Source organism: Syngnathoides biaculeatus, chromosome 18 (genome assembly GCF_019802595.1).
Source record: "Syngnathoides biaculeatus isolate LvHL_M chromosome 18, ASM1980259v1, whole genome shotgun sequence".
Lineage (NCBI taxonomy): Eukaryota > Metazoa > Chordata > Actinopteri > Syngnathiformes > Syngnathidae > Syngnathoides > Syngnathoides biaculeatus.
In genome coordinates, this window is record NC_084657.1 from 16,813,758 (window position 1) to 16,836,919 (window position 23,162).

The window sequence follows — 23,162 nt, forward strand, 5'->3', positions numbered from 1 at the left end:
AGAGGTTACAGTGGACAACTGGTAAAAACATTAGCCTCACAGTTCAGAGAACTGTTGTTCAAATCGGACCTTGCCTGTGTGTAGTTTGCATGTTCTGTGGCTGTCTGGTTTTTCTCCAGGTACTCGTTTCCTTGCATATTCCCAAAAAAACCGTATATAGTGCCCTGGCTGGCAACCAGTTGTGGGTGTACCTCATCCCTCACCCAGAATCATAAAGTTTAAAAAACCAGGGCTGGAATTGCATCTGGGGACAGAAAACCTTTGTTGTGCTGCTCCAATGTCATTGACAAGGAATGGATAAGACAATTATATCCTTACCAAAAATGCAATACACAAGTCAAATGCTGATGGCCTAACATCTGTCCCAGTGTTACATAAAAATCAAACGTGAAAAAGAAAGTGTACTTTTGGAACAATCTGAATTTATAATCTTCGGTAAGCTATATTGTATTCACTGACACATTAATATTAGTATATTTGGTACATACACAATGTAAATTTCGTCTTAGAATTGAACCACACTTTTAAAAAATTTTTGTTTTTCCTCTCAACAAGAAGTGCATTAAAATGTTTCATAATGCAATATATATCTAGTGATCAAGAACGGAATTGCATATTGAGAAAAATGTGTATCGGGAACTTCATATTTGACATCTGAGCTCACAGCAAAATGATACACGCTTTAGCCTTCACCTAATGCAGTGCCATACAAAGTCATCATTTCCCATTCAAGCCGCACATTCACTTTGCTCGCAGGCCTAAAGCTTCTGGCACTCGCAGGCCAGCAGGCTAATGCTCTGGCAGCTCGTCCTCATACCAACACGTGCACAGAGATCCAGACCGGGGCATTTCCTGGGTAGAGAAACATGGGCAGCATCAGCAGTATTCTCAGCCAATCTTAACTCATGACCGGGCAGAAGGGAGCGGCAGAGAGATGCTGAGAGGGAGAGAGAGACAGCCAGCCTCCATTGGGAAGAAGAAACAATGAGGCCAATGGTGGGACAAACAGTTGACATCATTGTTCCAGAAAGATCAGCCTGTTGGCAGGGTCACCGTGCAAGTGGGCTGTCATGGCGGGGTGCAGGGGGGAGTGCGGCGGACATAGTCGCTCAGGGTGGGCTGGGAGGGGGAACGCGCTATAAATGCAACGCAGGAAAGCACAGCGAGCACCCATCTGAGACCAAGTATCGCCCTCAGACACGCCAACGCTGTTTCATCTTCTCCGGATACTCACCATGGATATCCCCATTCAGTACCCCTGGTACCGCCGGGCCTTCCCATACCGACGTACTGACCTGTCCTTTGTCGAGTCTCTCACCGACTGGCCTCTCATCTGGCCTTTCCCCTGGTCCTTTGCTTGGATGCGCCCCAGTTTCATGCGCTGGTTAAACTGGCCAGAAAATGGACACAGTGAGGTAAAGTGCCCAATGATTATTCGCTTTTAAGGTAGTAACAGTAGTCGTAGAAATGCAGGGTTCTCAGTTGTCTTCCTAACAAGTGTCTAACCTACAGATGTCCGTGGAAAAGGATCGCTATGTGATTTATCTGGATGTGAAGCATTTCTCACCGGAGGAGCTCAACGTCAACGTCGGTGACGAGTTCATCACAATACATGCCAAGCATGACGAAAGACAGGTTAGTGAAATGATCAGAACTCCACAGAAAATGGCACAAGTCCATATGGGTGACTGTTTATCTTCCCCACTTTTCAGGACGACCACGGCTATGTGTCCAGGGAGTTTGTGCGAAAATACAGGCTGCCCACCGGGGTGTCGTGCGCTGATATCACCTCCAGCTTGTCGTTCGACGGCGTGCTGACAATCACTGCACCCAGGTCTTCACCCGGTCCCGAGCGTAACATCCCAATATCCTGTGACGATGGAACACCCAAGCAGAAAATGTAGAGCAGAGTCAGGGAGGCCTCTGATGCAGTTTCACTACTAATATTCACGACTAAATTCTGCATGTGTTTGTATTTAACCTGTGTTGTGAGCAGTTGAGTGCGTGTATAGATGGGCCAGCCATGTCTAGAGTCCTGCAAAGAGCCTTCTAATAAACCAGTATCTAACTTACTACTATTGTCATACCTGCAAGACAATTGTGCTTTAAACCACTGATTGACACCTAAAGCCAGGAGTTAGGTTAGAGGACAATTTCCGAACAGAAATTATGAACAAACCAAATATCCTGTCCACCTTGAATGTAAAAGTGCTCTTATTTTCAATTTGACTTCAAATTTAAAACTGTAACTTACGTAGGGAAAAGGTTTCTACGCCAAAAGTGATTGCAGCAGTGCCTGAATGAGTGAGAGTCTGTTCCTTTTTGTATGTGTTGAATTTGGGACCAGGTATGTGCTCTACAGAGAGGGAGGGGGAAAAATGGGTTAAGGAATGTTGGATGACGGAAGAACTACTGTAATCCTTTTCCACAGGGAGGCAGGGCCTTAGAGTGTTAGGGATACCCTGTATTTATGTATGTGTATGATGTTGAGTGTGTGGTGAATCCCAAAAGAGAGTGAGAATATAATGATGATTAATGATGATAATTAATGATGATCCCTATCACTCTTTGCAAATGCTAAAGATCACCTGGTGTATTAACACATAATACATAGAATAAATGTTGGGAAAAAAACCACGAGTTTTACTGTTTACTTTGTCACAGCTTTTTTTTTTTTTTTTTTTTTTTTTTTTTTTTAATGGTATACAGTAATAAGCTCCGATTTCAAAGAGTAACGATCCATAAGAGTCAGTGATGCAAAAGTACAAACACAAAATACAGGAGATGATTTTACAAAGCAATGTTTATTTTCTTTCATCTTAAAACCACTGATGTAGGAATGCATTTTCAACCAACAAATATTTTTTTGCCTGAGGTTCCCAAATGAAAATGTTATTTTATTGGATGATGGCTTAAAAGCTTCTACATGAGAAAAGCAAGCTTGCCAGGACTGAGCCGACATTTGGCCCTTATTTACCATGAGTTGCAATGCATTATACTAAAGCCCCCCTATTTTCTTCATAAAATAACCAGAATATTAGAAACGGCTATAAACACAATGCAGTGATTTCTTACAACTAGAACAAGAACTTTGCGATAGATCCTACTGAAGTGGCGGCTGTAAAATCTTGTAATGTCCAGAATTTTGTTTTCCTTGGGGATCCCATTTTACTTACAGTAAAAGTCCCATTTCTGGAAGAAAAAAAAAAAATCACTACAAAACTACAAACATTACATTCTGTGTGTGCATGCTAACTCACGGTCGTCTTCACTTCTGTTTTGGCTGGCTCGAGAGCTTGAACCTCCTCCACCACGCTGCTTGGAAAGTGACCAATATGAGCCTCCTGTCCTCCATAATAGGAATCCTGAACCTAGAACAATTTGATAGATGGTATTTGTTGTGAGCATTAATATTCATAAATGGTGGTTAGGGATGGTTATTATCATCTGCACGCAATATGCTGCGTGTGGGCTAAAAGAATGTTATGCACACACAAATTTAAAAGATTAGGCGCATTAGCTTGAATGTTTATTTTAATATGCTTATATTCTGGAAAATGATGTGCTTCATGAGAGCAGTTGGGGGAAAACATTTATTTTCTTTATTTTTCTCAAGCTGCTGCACCTTTTCTGTTTGTGACCAAATTCTTACTGGGTACTTTATCTGTAGCTTCTGTTCCTTCTCTGTTTATGACAGCATTTTCTTTGTTTTTATTTTTCTCAAGCTGCTGCCCGTTTTCTGTTCATTGACAAAATGTTTCCAATTATTTTTCTTTTTCTCTTTTCCAAACCATTTATTCTCATGAATGAATTTTCGTTTTTTTCCCCTCAAGTTGTTATGCCTTTCAGATGGTTAGAATTTTCTTCCTTTTTTAACTATTGCTGCTGTGCTTCCCCTGAAGCAGTTACAAACTAAGGAATGAATATCATCATATTTTCTTCACTTTGCATAAACACAAATACCAGCTGTTCCCACATGTTTTCTCTTACAATGGATGTCAGGGGGGTGCTTAATGTATCAATCGTGATCGACATTGTATTTTTACATAGTTAATTATGTTGTGTTGTGCTCATGCGGTGATGTCAGGTTCATGAACATACATTGGTGCTGAGGTGTATCAGTGCCCCAGAACTTTAGCTCACTGGTAGTTCTCTATGCTCTCAAACAGGAGAGATGGTTGCGAACCCGCCACCACAAAAAAAAAAAAAAAAAAAAAAAAAATCTAGTCCGTGAGAAGTTGGCTGCTTGAAAAGTAGATCTTGAGGAAATAATGTTTGGGCACCCCTGATTTATACAAAGTTGTACTTGTTTCAATTTTTTTTTGTTACTCACGCTGCCTGCCCAGAAGAGGTTGCCAGTGTCCTGTAGCATGCCGTAGACATAAACTAGCTGCCCCTGTCTGATGGAGATGAACCTGCAGTCTGCGGGGTTGTAGTCCTGCACAGCACGAGCTATCAGGATAGGATCTGAAAAACAATCATAGAAATGAATTGATGGGGGGAATGCCAGAATCGACAACTCCTTAACACCCTTATGAAAGTGTGCATACTTACAGCTGCATTCTGAGTCAGCGCAGAGTTTTCTAGCAGAAAGTTTAGGCATCTGTCTTCCAGCATTAGAGCTTGGCAAGAAAAGCCCAAGTGAGAGAAAAAGAAAGAATTTGCAAGGCATGTCTGCACCCACTGATCCACTATGCTCTTCTTCTTCCGAGCTTATTCTTAGGTGGGAGATGTTGTGATGGTGCCTACTATTTGTACTCCCCCTCACCTAATATCCTTGCTTAGGACTTACGTACACAGAGGTCCTTTGAAAGCTTTCAAGTAGGTAAACAGGATGGAGGAATGAAGGAGGAGTGTTGTGGATGGAGGAGTGTGCAGGTTTGACAAACTCATGCTTGTTTTCTGACTTCCACCCGCCCCCTTTTCCCATGCCAAACGAGCACAGCAGGCTCACACTCTAGTGAGTATTCTTTTTTGCCACCTCTGTGTTCTTTCTTCCCTGTTCAGCCACTAGGTGTCAGAATATTTTTTGCTGATCCTCGCACTTTTCTTTTGGTCCTTCCCCACCTTCTTCTATCCATTCAAACCTCTAAGAGGTGGAGCCTCAACCTGTATTTACATACTGTACTCTGCACTGCCAAGGGAACCAGCTCAGCCTCTCTTGTGCAAACACACACTCACTAAACAGGAAGACCATTACTCTTTGGCGTGAGTTGCCTGCGGGAACATTCAGGTGAGGTTGAATTTCTGATTTTCATGTTGAATTAAAGGGTAACATGAACTAAATCAAATTTTAGCCTTTTAACATGACTATTCATAATACCAATTAGTGGGAGATGGTGAGGAAAATATGACAGAATGGCAGTTTTGAGGGTGAATATAATAATAATAATCAAATCTTAATGCACAATCTCTTTACAGACTGTATAGGAACAATTATGCCTTTATAAAGATAATGCTCAGTTTTGATTGAACTTGTGTGTTAAATGTCTATTGCTCTGGCTGCAGTTCATTTTGGTGTACAGCTGTACTGGACCACATTGTATTGTGTATTTATTTTAATGTTTTGGTTGCATTACATGCTGTATACGCAAAGGGCAAAACACCAGAAACGCCTCAATCATTCTGTATAATAGCGCTCATGTTGGATGTCACGGGATTGTGCAGCTCTAACTACAGTTGTGAAGCCGCTGAATGTTTTCTTGTCAGAAACTACTGTCAAAAGAAAATATTAAGATTTCTCAATCAGAAAAGTATGGATTAACTAAAGTTTTACTTTGTGGAATTTTTGTTGACATTTAGTAACATGTTTGGAGGAAACAGTGGAGAACGTTAACTGTGGAATTCAGGGAGTGGATAAAAAAAAAATGACAGTGGATCTGGAATTTTGGTCAGAAAATGACAAAAGAGACTGTCAAACAAAAGAGCGTGTGAGATTAAATTACTAGAAAACAGCCAGAGGGAACCCTTATAAATCTCTTCCGCTTTGTATTTAAAGTTGGATTGGGTTCATTATCTTGCCCCACACAGGACCGGAAAGGTGAAAAACACCGGCATCAAAAGAATCTGGATTACAGTGAAGAACAATCCACTTGGATTAATTGGATTACAAAGAAACAATTCCAAAGAAGAATTTTTTTCTGGTCAGCCCACTTAACTGTCATACCTATGACGACATTCTCAAACTGACCCCTGCCACCCTGAGACCATGTTCAGTCCCAAGAAGAACAGTCTCTCTTCCCCCATCTTGGAGGACTCCTTTTTCCCGCTCTCGCCTACCTCTCCAATCTCGCTCTCCTTCGCCCTCCCCACATCCACGCCAGACCGTGGTGACATCGACAGCGGGGGCGGCATAGAGACTGACCTGATTCTGGCAGCTGAGCTGGGACAGGCTCTGCTGGAGAAGAATGAGGAACTGGCCGCCGCTCTGGAGGAGAAGGCGAAAGAAGTGGAGGTTAGTATATTATACAATACATAATAGTAGTGTACATATTTTGGAATGGTGAGGGACGAGTTAGCACATCTGCCACACAGTTCTGAGGACCGGGGTTCAAATCCCAAGCTTCGCCTGTGTGAAGTTTCCATGTTCTCCCCGTGCCTGTGTGTACTCTGGTTTCCATCCACATTCCAAAAACATGCATGGTAGGTTAATTAAAGACACTAAATTGCCCGTAGTTATGAATGTCAGTGTGAATGGCTGTTTCTATGTGTCTATGAGATTGGCTGGCGACTGGTTCAGGGTGTACCAGGCCTCTCGCCCAAAGATAGCTGGGATGAGCTATAGCACACCTGTGACCCTAGTGAAGAAAACTGGTAAGGAACATGGATGGATGGATGGATGGATGGATAGATAGATACATTTTTCAGGACACAACTGTAGCTTTTGGGTCCAACATTCATATCCGCTGTTGTTGTTGTCCTAACACAACATTTTTTTCAAAGAACCAAATCATTTACGGAGGCTAAAAATTGGTTTTAGGGTGGCGTGAAAACTTGGACATAACCACATACACTCAAATCTTTTTTTTTTTTTTTTTGCAGGGGGGGCTTAGCCACATTTTCAAATAAAATAGGTCTGATGACGCCTCTGTGTTAATGTATTTACAATTTTAGAAACTATTCAAAGTATGATCAGTGCAGTTAATTCCATCGCAATGTGCTTGATCTCTTTAGGTTGTGTGGTAAGTGTACATCTATAATATTGGAAATAGGATCAATGAGTTAAAAAAAAAACTTTCCATCTGCCCTCTTATTTACACCCCAGTGCACGTAATCACTACGAAATAAAATAAGTCTCGAAAAGTAGTTCTACAAAAGTATCAAACGTATACATTCATAAACATATATTTAAACATTCAATAAAATAAATGAATACATAAAATACACAATAGTTAACCATGACTAAAATTATTGAACTTTTTTTTGTCTGCAATAAATTAATCAAACAACTATTTAATGAGATATAATTTTGAAAATTGGGGGTTTAACTAGTGACATAGACAATGATAAAAACTTTTTTTTTTTTTTTTAAAGATTGGAGCGCACATCTGTCCAAAACTCTCATGTTGAATGTTTTAGGTGTTACAACAACAGAAGCATGTTCTGCAAAGGAGGCTGGAAATGAATGAACTGGCATCTGGACAGAAGGAGGCCGAACTGAATGGAGATTTGGCCGCCTTACGTTCTGAGCTGGACCGCCATCACACTCAGGGGCGGGACCGTCGCAAGGATGAGAGTGAACAGCTGACTCAGTTATCCAACCATAACCAGCGCTTGGTGGAGCAGCTGTCAGAGGTGTGTTTTACATAATCACCCATCGAGCAAGTTTCAATTGTTAAGTCTGAACGAGAATGTTTTGATGATGCAGTCACAGTACAACTGAATTCACAGCGAGAGCAATGCAGGCAAACAGGTTCAGGGAGTCTGTAATTCTTTGAACCGTCTGTTAAACTTTTCCCCTCTGCCACCCGTCTAGGCTGTGACGCTGGAACATTCCTTGAGGACTGAGATTCGTACCCTGAGAGAGGAGATGGACGAGTCCTCCTTTAGCCGGAATATCAGCTCCACACAATTAGAAAGCACACTAGCAGAGGTATAAATATAACTGAAACACTTTCATCGCATACTATGCACAGAAAGACCTCCTCTGCAGACTATTGGCTATATTGTTGGAATAGCTACAACAACAGGGACTGAAAATCCAAAAGCCTGAAGTTGGACCTAGCTCACAATAGCTATAATTCATCCGATAGGTGTGTTATGAGGTTGAGTTCAGGGAACACATCAAACTCATCCAACAATGCCTTTATGGACCTCTCTTTTTACACTGCAGCAGAGTCACTGTGGAACAGAAAAGGGGCCTTTCCCTAAACTGTTTCCACAAAGTTGGAAGCATACAATTGTCTAAAAGATTCAGGAGGCAATAAGGATCATAACCCTTGATTGAAGAGCTGTGTCTCTATTCTTTTTCGCATTTAGAGCAGAGTGAATTCACCAACTGTGAACTGCCAACTGTTCACGTTTCTTATTTGTATTTAGTGTGCAGAAATGAAGTAGCGTAAATATAGTTCCTTATCAAAATCGTATCTATTTACACTAATTTAAAGTGAGTCAGTTTTAGTCATAACGTAAGGTGCTGTATTAATCCAAGTTGAGGAGGATTCACACAGAAATCCAAATTTAAGTGACCTAGAGGAATTCAATTAGTCTATGATAAAGGATTCTATATATAACAAGTGGAAAGGCAACGGCTACCGTAATTGATGAATTGCCAAATTATAACTGTTTTTGCACAAACCTGTTCACAAATGGGGACTTTGGGAACTACATAAACACTTCTGGGAATACTTTGGAAATTTACAAAATTTCAATTTTATACATGGTTCTTAAAATATGTTTACTTGGAAGTAAAAACATCTTGCTGCATAACCATGGGGGAAAAAAATACTGTATGGTTACGACAAAATTTGGGTTAGTCAAGATTTATATTGTTCTTCATTAAAGCACTGCTTACAAATAAGGAAAATATTTTTTAAACTTCTTATGAGTGATTTTGTAATAATAGCTTAGATTTACATACATCTTAGCAATGACCTAAGGACACTTAATAATAACTCATGGGAGTAATTAAAATGTATCTACACAATTTGGTACTTAAGTTTTTTGGTTTTTTTTTTTACCAGGAAGCACTATCACATATTTTAGAGGGGGCCCGCTTTTAAATAGTTTTCGAAGTATTCCAACAAAGTTTCAGGAAAGTTTACAGAAATGTACAGACCCTTTGAATCGCTACACCCAAACAAACAGATAAAAAAAATAAGCTCATTGTCAGGGTTAATTTGGTAAATGGAAAAGCAAAATGAATATTACCTTTTCATCCACTTATTGGCCTTTCCCACAGAGCCGAATTCTGAAGGGGCGCCTGTGTCACATAGAAGCCCAGCTGAAGACCTCCCAGGAGGACAGCAATAGACTGCGCTCGGAGCGGAACGTCCTGAGGGACAGAGTGTCGGAGCTCCAGGTGCAGCTGAAAGAGAAAGAGACAGAGGTAAACGGCCGCCGGCCCGTGACACAGGGTGGTCTTTGTCATGGTGACGCTCACAGGAAGTCAATCAACTACAGTACTCACTAACAACAAGCTACAAACACACAATCAGTAATTGTAGTGTTCAACGAGTGCATATCCCTCACTCACTGTGTGTGCGTGTGTGTATTTGTGTAGCTAGAGCAGGAGCAAGGGGTGATGTTTGAGTTGCGTACCATGAATCGCTCTCTCCAGCAAAATGCCCTGAGCCTGGAAGAAGAGAGCATCCTGGACACTACACACACACGACCTTTGTCCCTGCTTAGTGAAATTCAGCAATCCCAGGTACATACAGACACAAATGCAAGCACAAACACACACACACACACAGACGGAGGGCCCACTGCAATTTTCTGTGCATACTAACCATTAAAGACCCAAATTTTTGCTTTTGTTGATTTTAGAATGCATCAACCAATACCAGAACTTCTAATAATTTTTTTCATGTATTAAATATGTATACAATATGTCTAATATATCCAACTTCACCCACCCCACTCTCTAGGCCAAAGATGCACTCTTAGCCCACTCTGTGGCACTGCAAGCGAGAGATGATGAGATAGCAGCACTGAAAGAGGAGGTCTGCAGAAACGTTGTACAACCATCCTCTGTATACAAATGCAACAAAAACAAAACAAAACACAAAGGTCTACCCGTGCATCTGCAAACTCAAAAGCAGACTATGCCCTGGACTGGTTGCCAGTCAATCACAAAGCATTTTTGAATATTGTATTGGCTGGGAATGGATCTCATGTAAAATCCAGAAAATTCAGCGATGTGAACCACTACACCAGTGATTCCTAGTCACTGTATATTGGTAAATATCTAATCTCACTTAATTGGCCTGCAGTTTTTTTCATTTAATACAAATACTGCTATGTACAGTAGCTTTTTTTTTTTTTATCTTCAGTATGTGGCTGTGACGTAACCCATTACACTTTGTCAAGAATGTACAGTGGTAATCAAGCATCTAATCACGTCAGTATTCAACCTCCAGAGACCAAAGTTATGCACTGATAGTGGAGTGCTTCACGGAGGAGCCGTGTGTGCAGCTTGAATGGAAGCATTTCGCACTCATTGCACATTTTACTACTAGGTGTAGTATTTTGGGGGATGACAAAAATGAACAGAGACCTGAGCGCTTTTGAGATGAACTGAATTAGTCAAACCTTTATCATCCTAGAGATTGTATCCCAAAATACAAAAATGCTTTGCATTATGGAAGTGAAAGTTGTGCTACTGTCAAAATGGTTCTTTGTCAAATTCACATAAGCAAATGACTAACAGTGTAGATTAGATAAAGGGCATTTTCATGAGCGGGTTAATGTGTGATACAGAGAACTTGAATGTTATCTCACATGACTGATGACTTGATTTTTCCAACTTCTCAGCTGAAATCCCAACAAGAAGAACTGGAGTCACTGCGAGAGGAAATAAAGCCATTTCGAAGCAGTCCAGATGCGCCAAGTTATAGGTAAAGTTAAACATTTTTTCCAAAAATGGTTGTGATCTCCCATGTTTATAGATATGTTCATCAACTCACCGATGTCCAGTTTGCTAGAGAGTGAGTTGGCCACGGTGCGACAGGAGAAAGACTTACTGACCCATCAGCTTCTCAATACCATCCAACACAAAGTGGCCCTGTCCCAAGAGCTGGACGCTTGGCAGGTACGTCTAAAATAGACTCTGACATAAAGGTATACTAACTGGGTGCCATGGTGCAATCGTGGTTGGCACATTTGCCTTAACTAGTACTTACATTTCTATACTTGCTCATACCAAGTAGCAATACTTATAATGTTAACGCTGCGAGTGTGATTACATTTCTTTTAACCAGATATTGTTCAAAAACATACTCAAAACACTTTTTAAGAGTAGCAACTTTACTTCTAACTCCTGTATCAAAGACATGTGATTCAACTCTTGCATTGAAGCTCATTAGACACGTGTATGCGCCGCGGCAGACCAATGGTTAGTAGATCCGTCTCAGAGTTCTGAGGTCACTCGTTCAAATATTGCTTTCCTTTATGGCGATTGCATGTTCTCCTCGTGCCTGTGTGTCAGGTTTTCCGGGTACTCTGGTTTCCTTCTCCACTCCAAAATATGCATGGTAGGTTCAAGACTAAATTGTCCATAGGTGTGAATGTCAGTGTGAAAGGTTGTTTGTTTAAGGGTGAATGTGTTTTGCGATTGGCTGGCGACCAATTCAGGGTGCATCCGGCCTCTTACACAGTCACCTGGGATAGGTACCAGCACACCCACAACCCGAGAAAGGATAAGCAGCCAAGACACTGTGTACCTAATGAAGTTAAAAATGTCCTGTTTTTCCCAACCTGGACTCTGTCTGGCAGGAGGATATGCGGTTGGTGATCAATCAACAGGTGCTGCAGAAGGAGGAGGACAGACTAAAGAAAGCTCAGCAAGAGCAAACGAGCATAGGAGGACTCCAAAGAAGCAAGTCTTTGAAATTGAAAGGCGAAGGAGGAAAAGGATTCTTCTCTTCCCTTTTTAGAGAGAAATAATACAAATGGAAACAGTAAACTGCCACTTTAAAGTACAAGAGGAGTGAACATTTTACATTTTTTGGAGCATAACAAGAAGCAGGTGTATATATCTATATAATTGTATTTATGGATGTACAGTAAAGAAACACTATCAATTTTTATTGCTTTTCATTAAAATGTTATTTGGGAGCTTGTATTTTTTTCAGGGTTGGTTTCTTTGCTTCACAAACCTCTTTAGGCCTGCCTTAAAAAGATCAAACTTAGTCCGTCTTTATATTTTAAACTGAAAATAGCATTTTTATATCACCACAGCATGTTTTGAGAATTTTGAATTAGTAATCCATTTTATCAAATATGAAACCATTTTTATAATCAGGCCTTTCTTTGGGTGCAAAAATCTACAAAATCTCACCAAAAAAAGCCTTTACAAAGTAAGGTTTTGTCAGAGCAGTATTTAAAAAAAAAAACAAACATAATTACAGCATTGCGGTTTCCGTTTGCAATAAGTATAACAAAATCATACTAAGAGGTGAAATTCTTGGTACAGCTCTTCTAATGGATGTCAATAGTTTTTTTAATTTTGCACCTAATGTTAAGGCCAGTCCGTGGATTAGAAGAAGAAAGAAACAGTGCCACATGATAGAAATAACATAGTTTAATAAATTAATTTCAGAAAATGCGCTTTGTTCCACATCCCTCCTTTTTTAAATAACAAATAAATAACAATAAATATATGAATTAAGTCTGGAGCGTGCAATAGTGCATGTTGCATGACAGAACAGTATTGTGCATACTTTCCATAGTATTCATTACTTGGTCTTCTTGGGTTGACTGTAACAGCACCATTTATATCTTTTTACACCTAACTTAACAAGTTTTGGGTCATTCTGTCCACATCCCTTCTTTTAGCATCCATTGATTTGAAAATACCACATAGTTCACTGCTGTTTTTGTTTTTTGATGCATTAGCAGGAATGCCAACAAGTAGTGGCCTGTCAGCTAGTAATTACATCTGAGTTGCTCATTGACAATCTAAAACTAGTTTATGATGTGCAAATTAGTTTCATATTTAAATGACCATGATTGCGGTCTAGTATCCAGAAAGGTTTCCAGTAAAAACATTAAAAGAACATTGTTTTGTTTTTTATAAGTATAATCTCTTGTAAAAAAAAAAAAAAAATGTTTGTACTAGTAGATCCCTCATATTGGTTGGTTATGCGTCCCGGAAAGCCCACCTTGTCATTTCAGTTTAGTTTAACAGCAAACAAATGAGAAACAAATAATCCTCCTTCGTTTCAGAGGTAGATTGCAAGAGATGATGCACTGATTTCAGGTATTGTTCGAGAACCCGGGACCACGACAATGTTGTTTATCCCAGACCTGATTCAGTGTTAGGGATTGAGTCAGGATGAAGCTATGGACGCAGGTTTCTGTTCCCCCACTCTACATGTCAGTTGTCGATGTAAGATGTCATTCCAGCAGGAAAAAAAGTATACTATTGTCCCACATTGACACCAAGACCTACTTGCAGCTTGTCACCGCGGTGGTTTACAAACGCACCCATTATCAGGGTGGCAGGGAGAGGGCTCAGGCGTTTCTCCAGCACGCCTCCTATGATGCAGCGACTGTTTATCATACCTGCAGCACACAATTCATAGGTATCTTAAATTATGCTTGTGAGATTAATGAAAATTAAAAATACATTGCACCCGTGAGACATGAGTTTAATTCATTCTGTGGCCACATTCCAAATTCACAACACTCGCATCTCAAGTCTTCTTTCCCACTGAAATTGATTGAAAAGCCATTTCCCCATACAAACAAAAGTATTAAAAAAAAAAACAGAGCAATAACATACTTAAACACAATGTAAAGCAGTAAACATTTTGTGCATCATGATTTAGTGCGGAATTTTTTTCAGCTGCTTTTGGTGTGCCCACCTTGGACACCAGGAAGCAGTACTGGATAATACATTCATACAGACACAAACGAATAACAGATTTCTACTACTAGAATTCAGTAAATTGCTGTATTCTTAATACAGTAACTTAAAAATCTACAATATGCCCTGTGAGTGTTGTTGTATTATCTGTCTACATGTGTTGTTCCAGCATTTGTATTCAAATACCCATCTGTTAAAGTGTTGTAATACAGTAACTAGTAATGCTACCATTAGCATGTCAATGGGATATTCCAATGAGGGCCATAGGGTTAGGGTCAGGCAAGGGAGTTCAGTTCCTTTAAATATAATTTAATTAATTATTATATGATTCATGAACTATTGTAGTTATATTTAATTATAATTAAATATAACTAATTCTATTAGTTTTATATTTGAGAGTAACTTCCACTGTGAGTAAAATTAAAGAGCTTGAAGGCTCTTTTTTGATAAAATGTTCCCTAGCTACCAATTTGCTCTTGCCAGTCAAAGCAAAAATATCAGTAAAATGATGGCGAGAATCTCAAAATATGAAAAAAATTGGGGCATTTGTATCTCTGTACACACCTCGAAAGACCATGTTGGCCTCTGGCAGTTCCATCTGGTACCCAAATGAAGTTGTGGTCTCCTGAGTCCTGGTACTGGCTTCAAATTCCACCCCTACTTGGATCTAGTGAGCCCACACACCATATGCATGCAATAGTGCAAAAAATACAAAAACTTTGACACATTAGATACAGCACCTGCTTGTTGGCTCTGTGATAATAGCTAGCATGGGCACCTCCTTTACCGGCATTCAAAGTTGCCACCCAATTTGGTTCTAAACGCAAAAGATAGTGAAAAAGTGCTATGAGATCCACCAAAACTTGACAAAATATGACATTTACTTAATTCACAAGGAATCCCCACTTGAATACTGTCCAGCCAGTGTGAGGATTCCACCCTCTTCTGCTCTGCCTCTGTGGTAGACCAGCTCTCCTCCTAACACCAGACCAGAGGACACACTTTGCAGAAAGTGAGCCACGAGGATAACTGGTCCAGAAAACGACATACAGAGATACAACATAGATTAACAGACAAAAAACACAATAGGTTTAACTTCCGACGGTGTACACTTTGTCACCACTGATAACTACAATTACCATAATATATTGCTTAAATACTTCTTTGTCAGTGTTGATGAAACTCAGAATGTAATGTAGATGTTCTGATTTTCAACTAATATCCCAGATTATGCAGGTGTCAAACTCAAGGCGTGCAGGACAGATCTCGTCCTCCATATCATTTTATGCAAAGCAATTCCCAGAGTTTTTGCTTGACATTGGTTCAAAAGTACTTATCTAAGATGAAAATGTTAATAATAAAAAGCAGGGGCAATTACAGTATGTAAAATAATGGACCAGTTATAAGGACGCTTAAAACACACACCTAATCCATAAACAAACACAGTGCAGCTCAAATGTTACTATAAGAGAATCTTCAATAAAAAAAATAAAAAAAAACACAGTTCTCACACAAATTTCAGTGGTATGGTATAGTATGGTGGTCTGGTCTCACCTGATTCTCTAAGAACATCTGGATTAGCCACCGTCACAGCTGCGGTGAAGTCACTCCCCCTGTACTCTGTTTCAAACTGCCAGGTGACGAATTGGGACTGCTGGGTCTTAAAACAACAATGAAAATTTTCACCATCTCATGTTTTATGGCAGAGCAGCAAAACAACAGCACTTTTTTTCTACCTGGAAAACCGATCTGGCTCGTATACGCTCAGTAAGATGCAGCAAAGCATGTGCATTCAGACTGCCTGAGGAATCCATCTCACCAATTAACGCGGGGGCATCCTTGAGGTAGACGAATCATCAATGTGCAATTTGTGTGCCTGTAGGACGCGTATATGACAACAGTGATTCATGCTTTACCTTGTCTTTGCTGTAATCATCAGACTGCAGGTGTTCCACATGGAATCGATAGTATGAAGGACTGACAGCACTGAGGTGGAGTGTATGACTGACCTGAAGACAGACGCATGCATGATCACCTCAAACTACATTTTATCTTTCAGTCACTGGCTACAACATTAGGTACACCCGAACAAAATTCCAATTCAATCAAACAGGCATCACCTTGAAGAAGCTGCTCACAGTTTTATTGACAATCATCTTAACACCTTCAATCTGTTGAGGAAACACATCTGAGAGGAGAAGAAGAAAATTGTTCATAAGTGACAATAACTAAATTATTTTCATAATTAAATTACATTTGATTCATTTACTGAATTTATATACAGGATTCAGTAGCCCTCTAACCATGTTTGCTCACTTAAATTTGAGTCAAAAGGGATGACACTCAGCTCTCGACATGCCAGTCAGAGATGAAAGTTAATGCATACTTGAAAAAAATCCAAGAAATTTATTAGTAGTAACCCTTTTGGTGGTTCAAACTGTATTTCAGGCAAACCTTTGCAACTCCTGTGAAGAGAGTGAAAGCTGCCTGGGTTTGGTAGGCGTCCATCTCTCCTCTCCCAGCGTGGCGGGCTGTACCAGTGAGCAGGATGTGCGTCCCAGCGAGAAGGTGGGGGGTCCGTAGAAAAAGGCCAATTCTGGTGGCCCGGACCGGAAGACAAAGCCAAAACACTGCCCATGAGACTGCAACACTTCCTGGAAGGAATGAAGGACTCGTTTTTTTTCCATCTCCCTTTATGCTATATACATCCCATGCCAACATTAACACATTAAATAATACACCAGAATAATTAAACGACACTTCAAACATGGGCTGGAAATTGGTCCTTGGAAGTTGGCGTGTTACCTGTGTATTTATAAACATATTCCTGTGCACCATTTTTATTACTTGACTGTGCAGACTGTAGCTAAGATTCTGGCTGGTAAATTTCAGTGTAAACGTATTCAAAGTGATGTTGATGTACAAATATAATTCCAAACGTTGTCAAACACAAAATATATAAAAAAAAATGTGCAGCATACTTTGAAGGATGCTGTACCCGGATGCATCAGTACCGTTAGCTTCCATGACATTAGCATAGGCGACAACGGACAGCTAAGTACACTTTTCGTTCTACCGGTGACCTCATTCCGGATTAAAATACCTTAAATTCCAAGGAGAACCCTTGAGCGACACATCGGAAACGTTAAGTGAATATGAGAACGCTGCTATGACCGGAACTGATCATCCAGCTGTTATGTGGTACCGGATAACATGTCCCTTGGAAACACGAACTTGCTCCTTCTTCTGCACACCTGGTTTAATAAAAATTGCTTTGGTTTTTTTTTCAAATAATTTATTTATAATTCACATCTCTTTAATAAATACTGTGGATAGTTGGGGTTTATTATTTATCACAATTGGGATATTAATGTCAACAGCCTTGTTTCCTGTCGGACTACTAAAATGCAAACACGGTCTACGAAATCAGGTTGGAGGTGATCTTAATCCTCAGGTTCGTCTGCGTCCTGAGGCACCATAAATTAAGAGTCAGACAGTTTTAGCCTAAAAGACGGGAAAACTACATTTTATTGCTAAGACTACAAAACAATTATGAATTAAATCTGTTTAAATCCCGACTCTGACGCGCATTTCTTTTGCGTGAGAAAAGAATACTTTTTGAAACCTGTAGGATATTTTTTTTTTCTCTCACGCGCGATATGTCTCGTTCACTGTCAATATTGCTGGTGGGAGAAGGGAACTTTTCGTTTTCCGCTGTTTTGTGCCGCTTATCATCGGAAGTGAAGGTCACGGCCACTTGTCTGCAGCCGCAGGAGGAAGCACTGCGGCAGGAAGGTGCATTCGAGAATATACAGAGCATCAAGGACTCCGGTTAGGATTTGGATTTTTAACCTTCTCAAAAAAATTACCATGTGGTTTTGTTCCATATATTGTATTTTTTTTGGTAACTTTTTTTTTCTCCCTCAGGTGGCTGTGTGCTTTTTGAGATAAACAGTACAAAGCTTGGGGAATGCGCATCTCTGCAAGGGCATCTGTTTGACCGTGTGGTCTTTAACTTCCCACACTGCGGGAGAAAAAGTGGCGTCAAAAAGAACAGGCAACTTCTCAAAGACTTCTTTCTCAGGTAAAATTGTTTCTTACCAAGGGAAACCAAGAGATGCAGTACAGCGGCTTCAAGGGCTTCAAGGCCATACTAATACGTAGATTAACTGCCATTAAAAATGCATTCATTGTAGATGACATTGTTAGTGTTTGCTTTGTGAAGATTTTATGATGCATTTATACTTTGCAAACACAGTATCAGGAATAACTGAATAATGTTTGATAGTGATAGATATGAAAAGTCTACACACCACTGCAGGGCTCAACATTAACTTTTGCAGCTACTTGCCCTATTGGGCAAGTGAATCTAAATCTCACTTGCCCCATCCGAAAGCCCGCTTGCCATAGCTTTCAACAAATATTACATGCTTTTATAGCAACTGTTGATAATCCTTACATCATATAAAATATATTTTAGGTTTTGTTATTGTTTATTGCATCGATATGACAAAAAATAAATTAAATAATAAAAACACAAATGTAAATTGAAAAAAAATGTGGTAAATGTTTGGCACGATAACAAATGACGAACAAATTAAATAACTAAATACTAAATAATGACTTTTAACAAATAACTACTGAATTTAAAAAAAATATGGCAAAAGGTTGGCACAATAACAAATGACGAACAAATAAAATGACTAAATAATGACTTATCAAATGAAAAGTGAATAAAATACTAAATCATATTTTTACTGATCAGGACATCTAGCAACTCATCTTCCTCAGCACAGGTCAATTGGAACTATGAATTGCCAACCAGTGTGTAATTTCAAACACGTGGATTTGTTTACAACACTGACCGGAAGCAGCCTTCAACAATATGTTGGCCGGTTTTCCCTTTTGTGTGTCGCCGTTTCATCACAATATACACTAATAACTAACTGTGTCATGTCAAAATATTATTGTTATCGATGACAGCACTTATCATTTGTATAAATATATTAACTAAGTCGGACTTTCTTACCTCAGATTTTCCTTGATTGTATTTCGTCGTTTAACTATTCTTGACCAAAGCACAAGGCGGCCATTACGCCGTAAAAGAAGGCAGGCTTTTTCAGTCGAGCTCCAGCGAATCAGAAACTCGTATGTTAAGCTGTTGTTGTCACATGTTCTCACGCAATGTCGGCCGTGAGTCATCAATACTATCGACTTGGACCCAATATTTTTTTAATAAATGCGAAATTACGATATTTCTGTGAAAATTCCCACTTGTCCCGTCGGGCAATCGTGCCGTACATTTACTTTCCCGAAGAAGCATTTTGGGAAAACGGCAATCGTTAAAGTTGAACCCTGCACTGTTTGAATGCCAAGTGTTTGATAGGAGAAAAAAAAAAAAAAAAAACAAGAGACAAAGCAAAATCATTACATTATAAAACATTTTCGCCATCAATGTGATCTATAACCTGAACAAGTCAATTTCTTTTAAAAGAAAAAAAGGTGCATACATGTGCACACCCTATTTTAACTGGGGATGCGCCTGTGTTCAGAATTAATCAATCACAGCCACCGTCTAAAGTGCCTCTGATTAGCTCCAAGAAGTTTAGTTGTTCTAGTATCAACTCCTGATTGACTCTGCCCGCAATCCATCCAACTGTCGCTTTTGTGGCATTGTCCCTTCAGTTGCATTCAGGTGTTAGCTGAAGACGGGGAGGTTCACGTTTCCTTGTGCAACGGACAGGGCGGGACGCCGGCCGACCAGCCCAGACGAGAGCGACACAACAGCTGGCAGGTGGTCGCCATGGCAGCAGAGGCACGCCTCATCCTCAGTGATGTCCGCCCTTTCGAGAGTGACAAATACCAGAGCTACAAGTGCACAGGATACAGGTAAGATGTAAAGGTGAGTGTTTAAACTGACAGCTTGTTCTCTTAATGTGGCACTGGAAGATGATTATTGAGATCCCCTTTTTTCCACAGGAGTCAAGATAAAGGCTTCCATTTGGAGAATGCTCTGCTCCATGTGTTTACTCGCAGCGCCCCCTTCAGATGCCCTCAAGTATTTAAAGTGGAAGAAACTGTGGAAGGAGAGAAACTCCAGTACAACATACCGGCAGAACTCAGTGATTACACATCTCGGTATTTAACCTCAACACTCTCCCTCATATTTGATATCCAGTGGATGTTGGATTACAATAAAACGTTGTTGGATTATGTAAAACCTAGTGAACAGATTTTGATGCCACTTTGTCTCATTAATAATTTTGATAATAAGTTAAGTGAGGTAGCACAGTGACTCAGCTGGTAAAGTGTTGCCCTCACAGTTCTGAGGACCCGGGTTCGATCCTAGCCCCACCGGTGTGGAGTTTGCATGTTCTCCCCGGGCAGTCCGGTTTCCTCCCACATCCCAAAAACATGCAACATTAGGTGTAATTGTGCGTGCGGCGGTTTGTCTCAATGTGCCCTGCGATTGGCTGGCAACTAGTTCAGGGTGTACCCCACCTCTTGCCCGTTGACAGCTGGGATAGGCTCCAGCACTCCCCGCGGCCCTTGTGAGGATAAGCGGCAAAATAAAATGGATGGATGGAATAAGTTAAGTGCTGGATAGTCACACGAGAAACAAGCTGTTAAATAGTGGAGATAATAGTTCCGTTATAAAGAAACACATCAACCAATTGTTGCTTCGGAACTAAACTGATTAGCCAATTTTGATGGACATTTTCAATCACACAGGGAAAAATTAGAAAATTTTGTGTGCCAAATTGATCATATCAAGGAATTTTTAATATTCCTAATGAATGATGCCTCACTCTTTGTCAAGTGACTATAAATGTCGTATATAAAAGCCTTTGCCAGGGCCATTGATGAGTGCAGAATGTGATGAAAAATTAATGGTGGTTGATTTAAACGGACTTCGTTACAGCTGGTGGGAAATTGATTCTAACCTAACTCACACTTGCCCTAAAATTGAGAATGCCGTTTATTCTAAATAATGAGCGCCTGCTGTGCTTAATAGTAATAGTAATGGGGATAAGCAGTAAAGTAAATGGATGGAGCCTAATGTCATTCAAGTTGTTTACTGTCTTTATGCTCTTTCTCCAGGGGCTTTCTCAACTCAGATTCTGTCCATCCTGTTAAATTGGTGCAAGATTTTCTTCTCGAAAGACTACAGGAAAAGTGGGCGGTCTCCATGGCGTCAGAGACACTTCCTGTCCTCCTCACAGCCAAACAGTTGCATTTGTGCTCCCCTGACATAGACCACACACTATTCTACTGGATTCATGTGTGTCAGAAAGAGCTGAACTGCGAGTCTTGTTACCCCACAGAGGAGTTGGCGGGTCAGGTTCGAGGGTCGTGCATTATCTCAAAGCCGCTGGACAACGTGTTGAATAGTAAGGGCGCGCAGGGGGTAAGGTCATTGTGTGCTCCTGATGTTGACGTTGAGGAGGGGACGGCTCTTTTTGTATTACGTCCCTCACTGCGCCCTCAGATGGAAGCACTTGTTGCTAAAAAAGATGGGTGGACCAGCGGAGAGACAGAAATGGGAAAAAAACAAGCTCAGGGAGTGAATCTGGAGCACAGCGGAAACTGGAACAGTGTGCCAAGCTTGCTTTTTGGAATTAGTGGGCTGGTGTTCAGAAATGTTCCAGTGCACCGCTGGGCTCAGCCCGTCTTCCACGAGCTCCTCTTCATCTGTGTTCTCCCTAAAAACTACGAGCCAGTGAAAGTTCTTGAGCAAACCTTGGGAGTGTTGCTCGCTCCCTATGGCGTCTCCGCGGTCACCAGGCAGGAAGGTCTGCATCTGATGGCAGAGCCGATGGGGTTGATCGGTAAAATTTTCACAAGTAGCGCAGGCGACGTCACCCTCCTCAGCGTAATTGTGTCTTTAAATCTGGACCTCCTCGCTGTGCTCATGTTCTCGCTCCCAGACTGGCGTCTGCTGTGGTCACATGACCCACGCTTCTTGCAGCAATTTGTCCTCCGGCCACTGCCTGGGACACCCTTCACTGCATATTCTCTGTTCCCTGAGCTGTTTAGCTTCGATATTAGTTTCTGGACGGGGACAGCGTGGGACGAAAAGAAGTTCTACGCGCTGGTCCGACAGGCCTCCTGCGAGACGGTGGAGCATGTTAAACTCATTGATAAGTTTTCACATCCGGACCTGAGCCAGACCAGCTACTGCTACAGGCTCATTTATCACTCACACACACATGCACTGTCACACACACAAGCCCTCCACTTCCACAAACGCTTGGAGTTATTACTCTCCTCGTGCTTGGAAGTGATAATCAGGTAGCTGCTATTCTTCCCCAGTTTGTCTGAAAACTATACACTTTATGAGACTATTCATTAAATGTAAATTAGAACCTTGAAATGAGCCAAATATTGTGAAACAGTGTTTCAGGAGAAGTTTAATCTAGGCTACGACTTTGAAAAAGCACTGCTGTGGGCTCAAAAATGTGATCACCAGAGTGCTCAAGAGTGTTTCCTGACCTTTGTTTGAAGGTCAATACTTTTTATCATTTTATGGGGCACAATCAAACAAAGTCATGTATGATGAAATAATGATGCTGTGTTTGTAGTGGTGGTAGTGGAAGGGCATTTCATGCTTTTGTCTTTGAGAATCTTACACATGCCAGTGACATTTGCATAATTATTAATCTTATTTATTTAATAGATGAGTTGTATATGCAACAAGAGACTTGGACCTTAGTATTGTGCAACACAGTATATGCAAGAAAGAATTCATACTAAACAATGATTAGGCAAAAATGTGCACATTGCAGTGCATTATGTAAACTTGAGTAATGTCAGTCATTTGTTTACAATAAATTAAGTACTTTAAATATTTTGGATTTATTTCACAATCTACACATAAATTAAGTACTTTAAATGTTTTGGATTTATTTCACAATCTAATTTTGCCATTGATGCGTTTTGTATTACATGGTACACAGACAACATTAGCATACAGCTATAAAATAGGGCAATAAGGATCATTCAGTCGGCACGTTGGCGCAGCTGGAAAGCGGTGGCCTCACAGTTCTGAGGTCCTGGGTTCAATCCCGGACCCGCCTGTGTGGAGTTTGCATGTCCTCCCCGTCCCTGCATGCGTTTTCTCCAGCCACTCTAG

The 23,162-nt window shown here is 40.5% G+C and overlaps 5 protein-coding genes across 8 annotated transcripts; 3 read left to right on the forward strand and 2 right to left on the reverse strand.

Annotated features, from left to right (window-relative positions):
* Nucleotides 1-1,194: 1,194 nt before the first annotated feature.
* On the forward strand, nt 1,195-2,493 carry LOC133491928 (alpha-crystallin B chain-like). Its single transcript, XM_061803672.1, has 3 exons — nt 1,195-1,415; nt 1,513-1,635; nt 1,713-2,493. The coding sequence occupies exons 1-3, from the start codon at nt 1,236-1,238 to the stop codon at nt 1,902-1,904; spliced, it is 495 nt and encodes a 164-aa protein (XP_061659656.1). The 5' UTR covers nt 1,195-1,235; the 3' UTR covers nt 1,905-2,493.
* Nucleotides 2,494-2,820: 327 nt separating this feature from the next.
* Nucleotides 2,821-5,145, reverse strand: mia (MIA SH3 domain containing). Its single transcript, XM_061804379.1, has 4 exons — nt 4,555-5,145; nt 4,334-4,467; nt 3,261-3,371; nt 2,821-3,192 (listed from the first exon to the last, which is right to left on the reverse strand). Exons 1-4 carry the CDS (start codon nt 4,670-4,672, stop codon nt 3,169-3,171), a joined length of 387 nt encoding a protein of 128 aa, XP_061660363.1. The 5' UTR covers nt 4,673-5,145; the 3' UTR covers nt 2,821-3,168.
* Nucleotides 5,094-12,276, forward strand: bicdl2 (BICD family like cargo adaptor 2). 3 transcript variants are annotated; one of them, XM_061804376.1, is made up of 10 exons: nt 5,094-5,233; nt 6,031-6,454; nt 7,579-7,794; nt 7,976-8,092; nt 9,401-9,547; nt 9,722-9,868; nt 10,089-10,163; nt 10,975-11,057; nt 11,137-11,251; nt 11,935-12,276. In XM_061804376.1, the coding sequence occupies exons 2-10, from the start codon at nt 6,209-6,211 to the stop codon at nt 12,103-12,105; spliced, it is 1,317 nt and encodes a 438-aa protein (XP_061660360.1). In that variant the 5' UTR covers nt 5,094-5,233; nt 6,031-6,208; the 3' UTR covers nt 12,106-12,276. The 3 variants fall into 3 exon arrangements, with proteins under 3 accessions (XP_061660360.1, XP_061660362.1, XP_061660361.1); XM_061804378.1 differs by lacking the exon at nt 9,722-9,868; XM_061804377.1 differs by lacking the exon at nt 5,094-5,233 and having other exon boundaries at nt 5,315-6,454.
* Nucleotides 12,277-12,727: 451 nt separating this feature from the next.
* si:dkey-71l1.1 (uncharacterized protein LOC569883 homolog) lies at nt 12,728-17,249 on the reverse strand. Of its 2 annotated transcripts, none has more exons than XM_061803295.1 (10): nt 17,133-17,249; nt 16,484-16,683; nt 16,150-16,217; nt 15,946-16,038; nt 15,766-15,867; nt 15,584-15,689; nt 14,936-15,058; nt 14,770-14,846; nt 14,594-14,696; nt 12,728-13,725 (listed from the first exon to the last, which is right to left on the reverse strand). In XM_061803295.1, the coding sequence occupies exons 2-10, from the start codon at nt 16,665-16,667 to the stop codon at nt 13,583-13,585; spliced, it is 999 nt and encodes a 332-aa protein (XP_061659279.1). In that variant the 5' UTR covers nt 16,668-16,683; nt 17,133-17,249; the 3' UTR covers nt 12,728-13,582. The 2 variants fall into 2 exon arrangements, with proteins under 2 accessions (XP_061659279.1, XP_061659280.1); XM_061803296.1 differs by having other exon boundaries at nt 17,011-17,144.
* Nucleotides 17,250-17,442: 193 nt separating this feature from the next.
* Nucleotides 17,443-23,001, forward strand: fdxacb1 (ferredoxin-fold anticodon binding domain containing 1). Its single transcript, XM_061803290.1, has 5 exons — nt 17,443-17,860; nt 17,957-18,113; nt 19,715-19,918; nt 20,009-20,167; nt 21,131-23,001. Exons 1-5 carry the CDS (start codon nt 17,689-17,691, stop codon nt 22,323-22,325), a joined length of 1,887 nt encoding a protein of 628 aa, XP_061659274.1. The 5' UTR covers nt 17,443-17,688; the 3' UTR covers nt 22,326-23,001.
* The last annotated feature ends 161 nt before the right edge of the window (nt 23,002-23,162 follow it).

Coding starts and splice junctions, on each gene's coding strand:
- mia (XM_061804379.1), bottom strand. CDS start 4,672: ATGCCTTGCAAATTCTTTCTTTTTCTCTCACTTGGGCTTTTCTTGCCA. Junction 3,372..4,333: donor ACCTCTTCTGGGCAGGCAGC/GTGAGTAACAAA, acceptor AAATTGTTCTAG/GTTCAGGATTCCTATTATGG. Junction 3,193..3,260: donor AAACAGAAGTGAAGACGACC/GTGAGTTAGCAT, acceptor TTTTTCTTCCAG/AAATGGGACTTTTACTGTAA.
- fdxacb1 (XM_061803290.1), top strand. CDS start 17,689: ATGTCTCGTTCACTGTCAATATTGCTGGTGGGAGAAGGGAACTTTTCG. Junction 19,919..20,008: donor TACAAGTGCACAGGATACAG/GTAAGATGTAAA, acceptor TTTTTTCCACAG/GAGTCAAGATAAAGGCTTCC. Junction 20,168..21,130: donor CTCAGTGATTACACATCTCG/GTATTTAACCTC, acceptor CTCTTTCTCCAG/GGGCTTTCTCAACTCAGATT.
- bicdl2 (XM_061804376.1), top strand. CDS start 6,209: ATGTTCAGTCCCAAGAAGAACAGTCTCTCTTCCCCCATCTTGGAGGAC. Junction 11,058..11,136: donor CCAGATGCGCCAAGTTATAG/GTAAAGTTAAAC, acceptor ACCGATGTCCAG/TTTGCTAGAGAGTGAGTTGG. Junction 11,252..11,934: donor AAGAGCTGGACGCTTGGCAG/GTACGTCTAAAA, acceptor TCTGTCTGGCAG/GAGGATATGCGGTTGGTGAT.
- LOC133491928 (XM_061803672.1), top strand. CDS start 1,236: ATGGATATCCCCATTCAGTACCCCTGGTACCGCCGGGCCTTCCCATAC. Junction 1,416..1,512: donor CAGAAAATGGACACAGTGAG/GTAAAGTGCCCA, acceptor TCTAACCTACAG/ATGTCCGTGGAAAAGGATCG. Junction 1,636..1,712: donor CCAAGCATGACGAAAGACAG/GTTAGTGAAATG, acceptor CCCACTTTTCAG/GACGACCACGGCTATGTGTC.
- si:dkey-71l1.1 (XM_061803295.1), bottom strand. CDS start 16,667: ATGGGCAGTGTTTTGGCTTTGTCTTCCGGTCCGGGCCACCAGAATTGG. Junction 16,218..16,483: donor TCTTCACAGGAGTTGCAAAG/GTTTGCCTGAAA, acceptor TTCTCCTCTCAG/ATGTGTTTCCTCAACAGATT. Junction 15,690..15,765: donor GAGCCAGATCGGTTTTCCAG/GTAGAAAAAAAG, acceptor TGTTGTTTTAAG/ACCCAGCAGTCCCAATTCGT.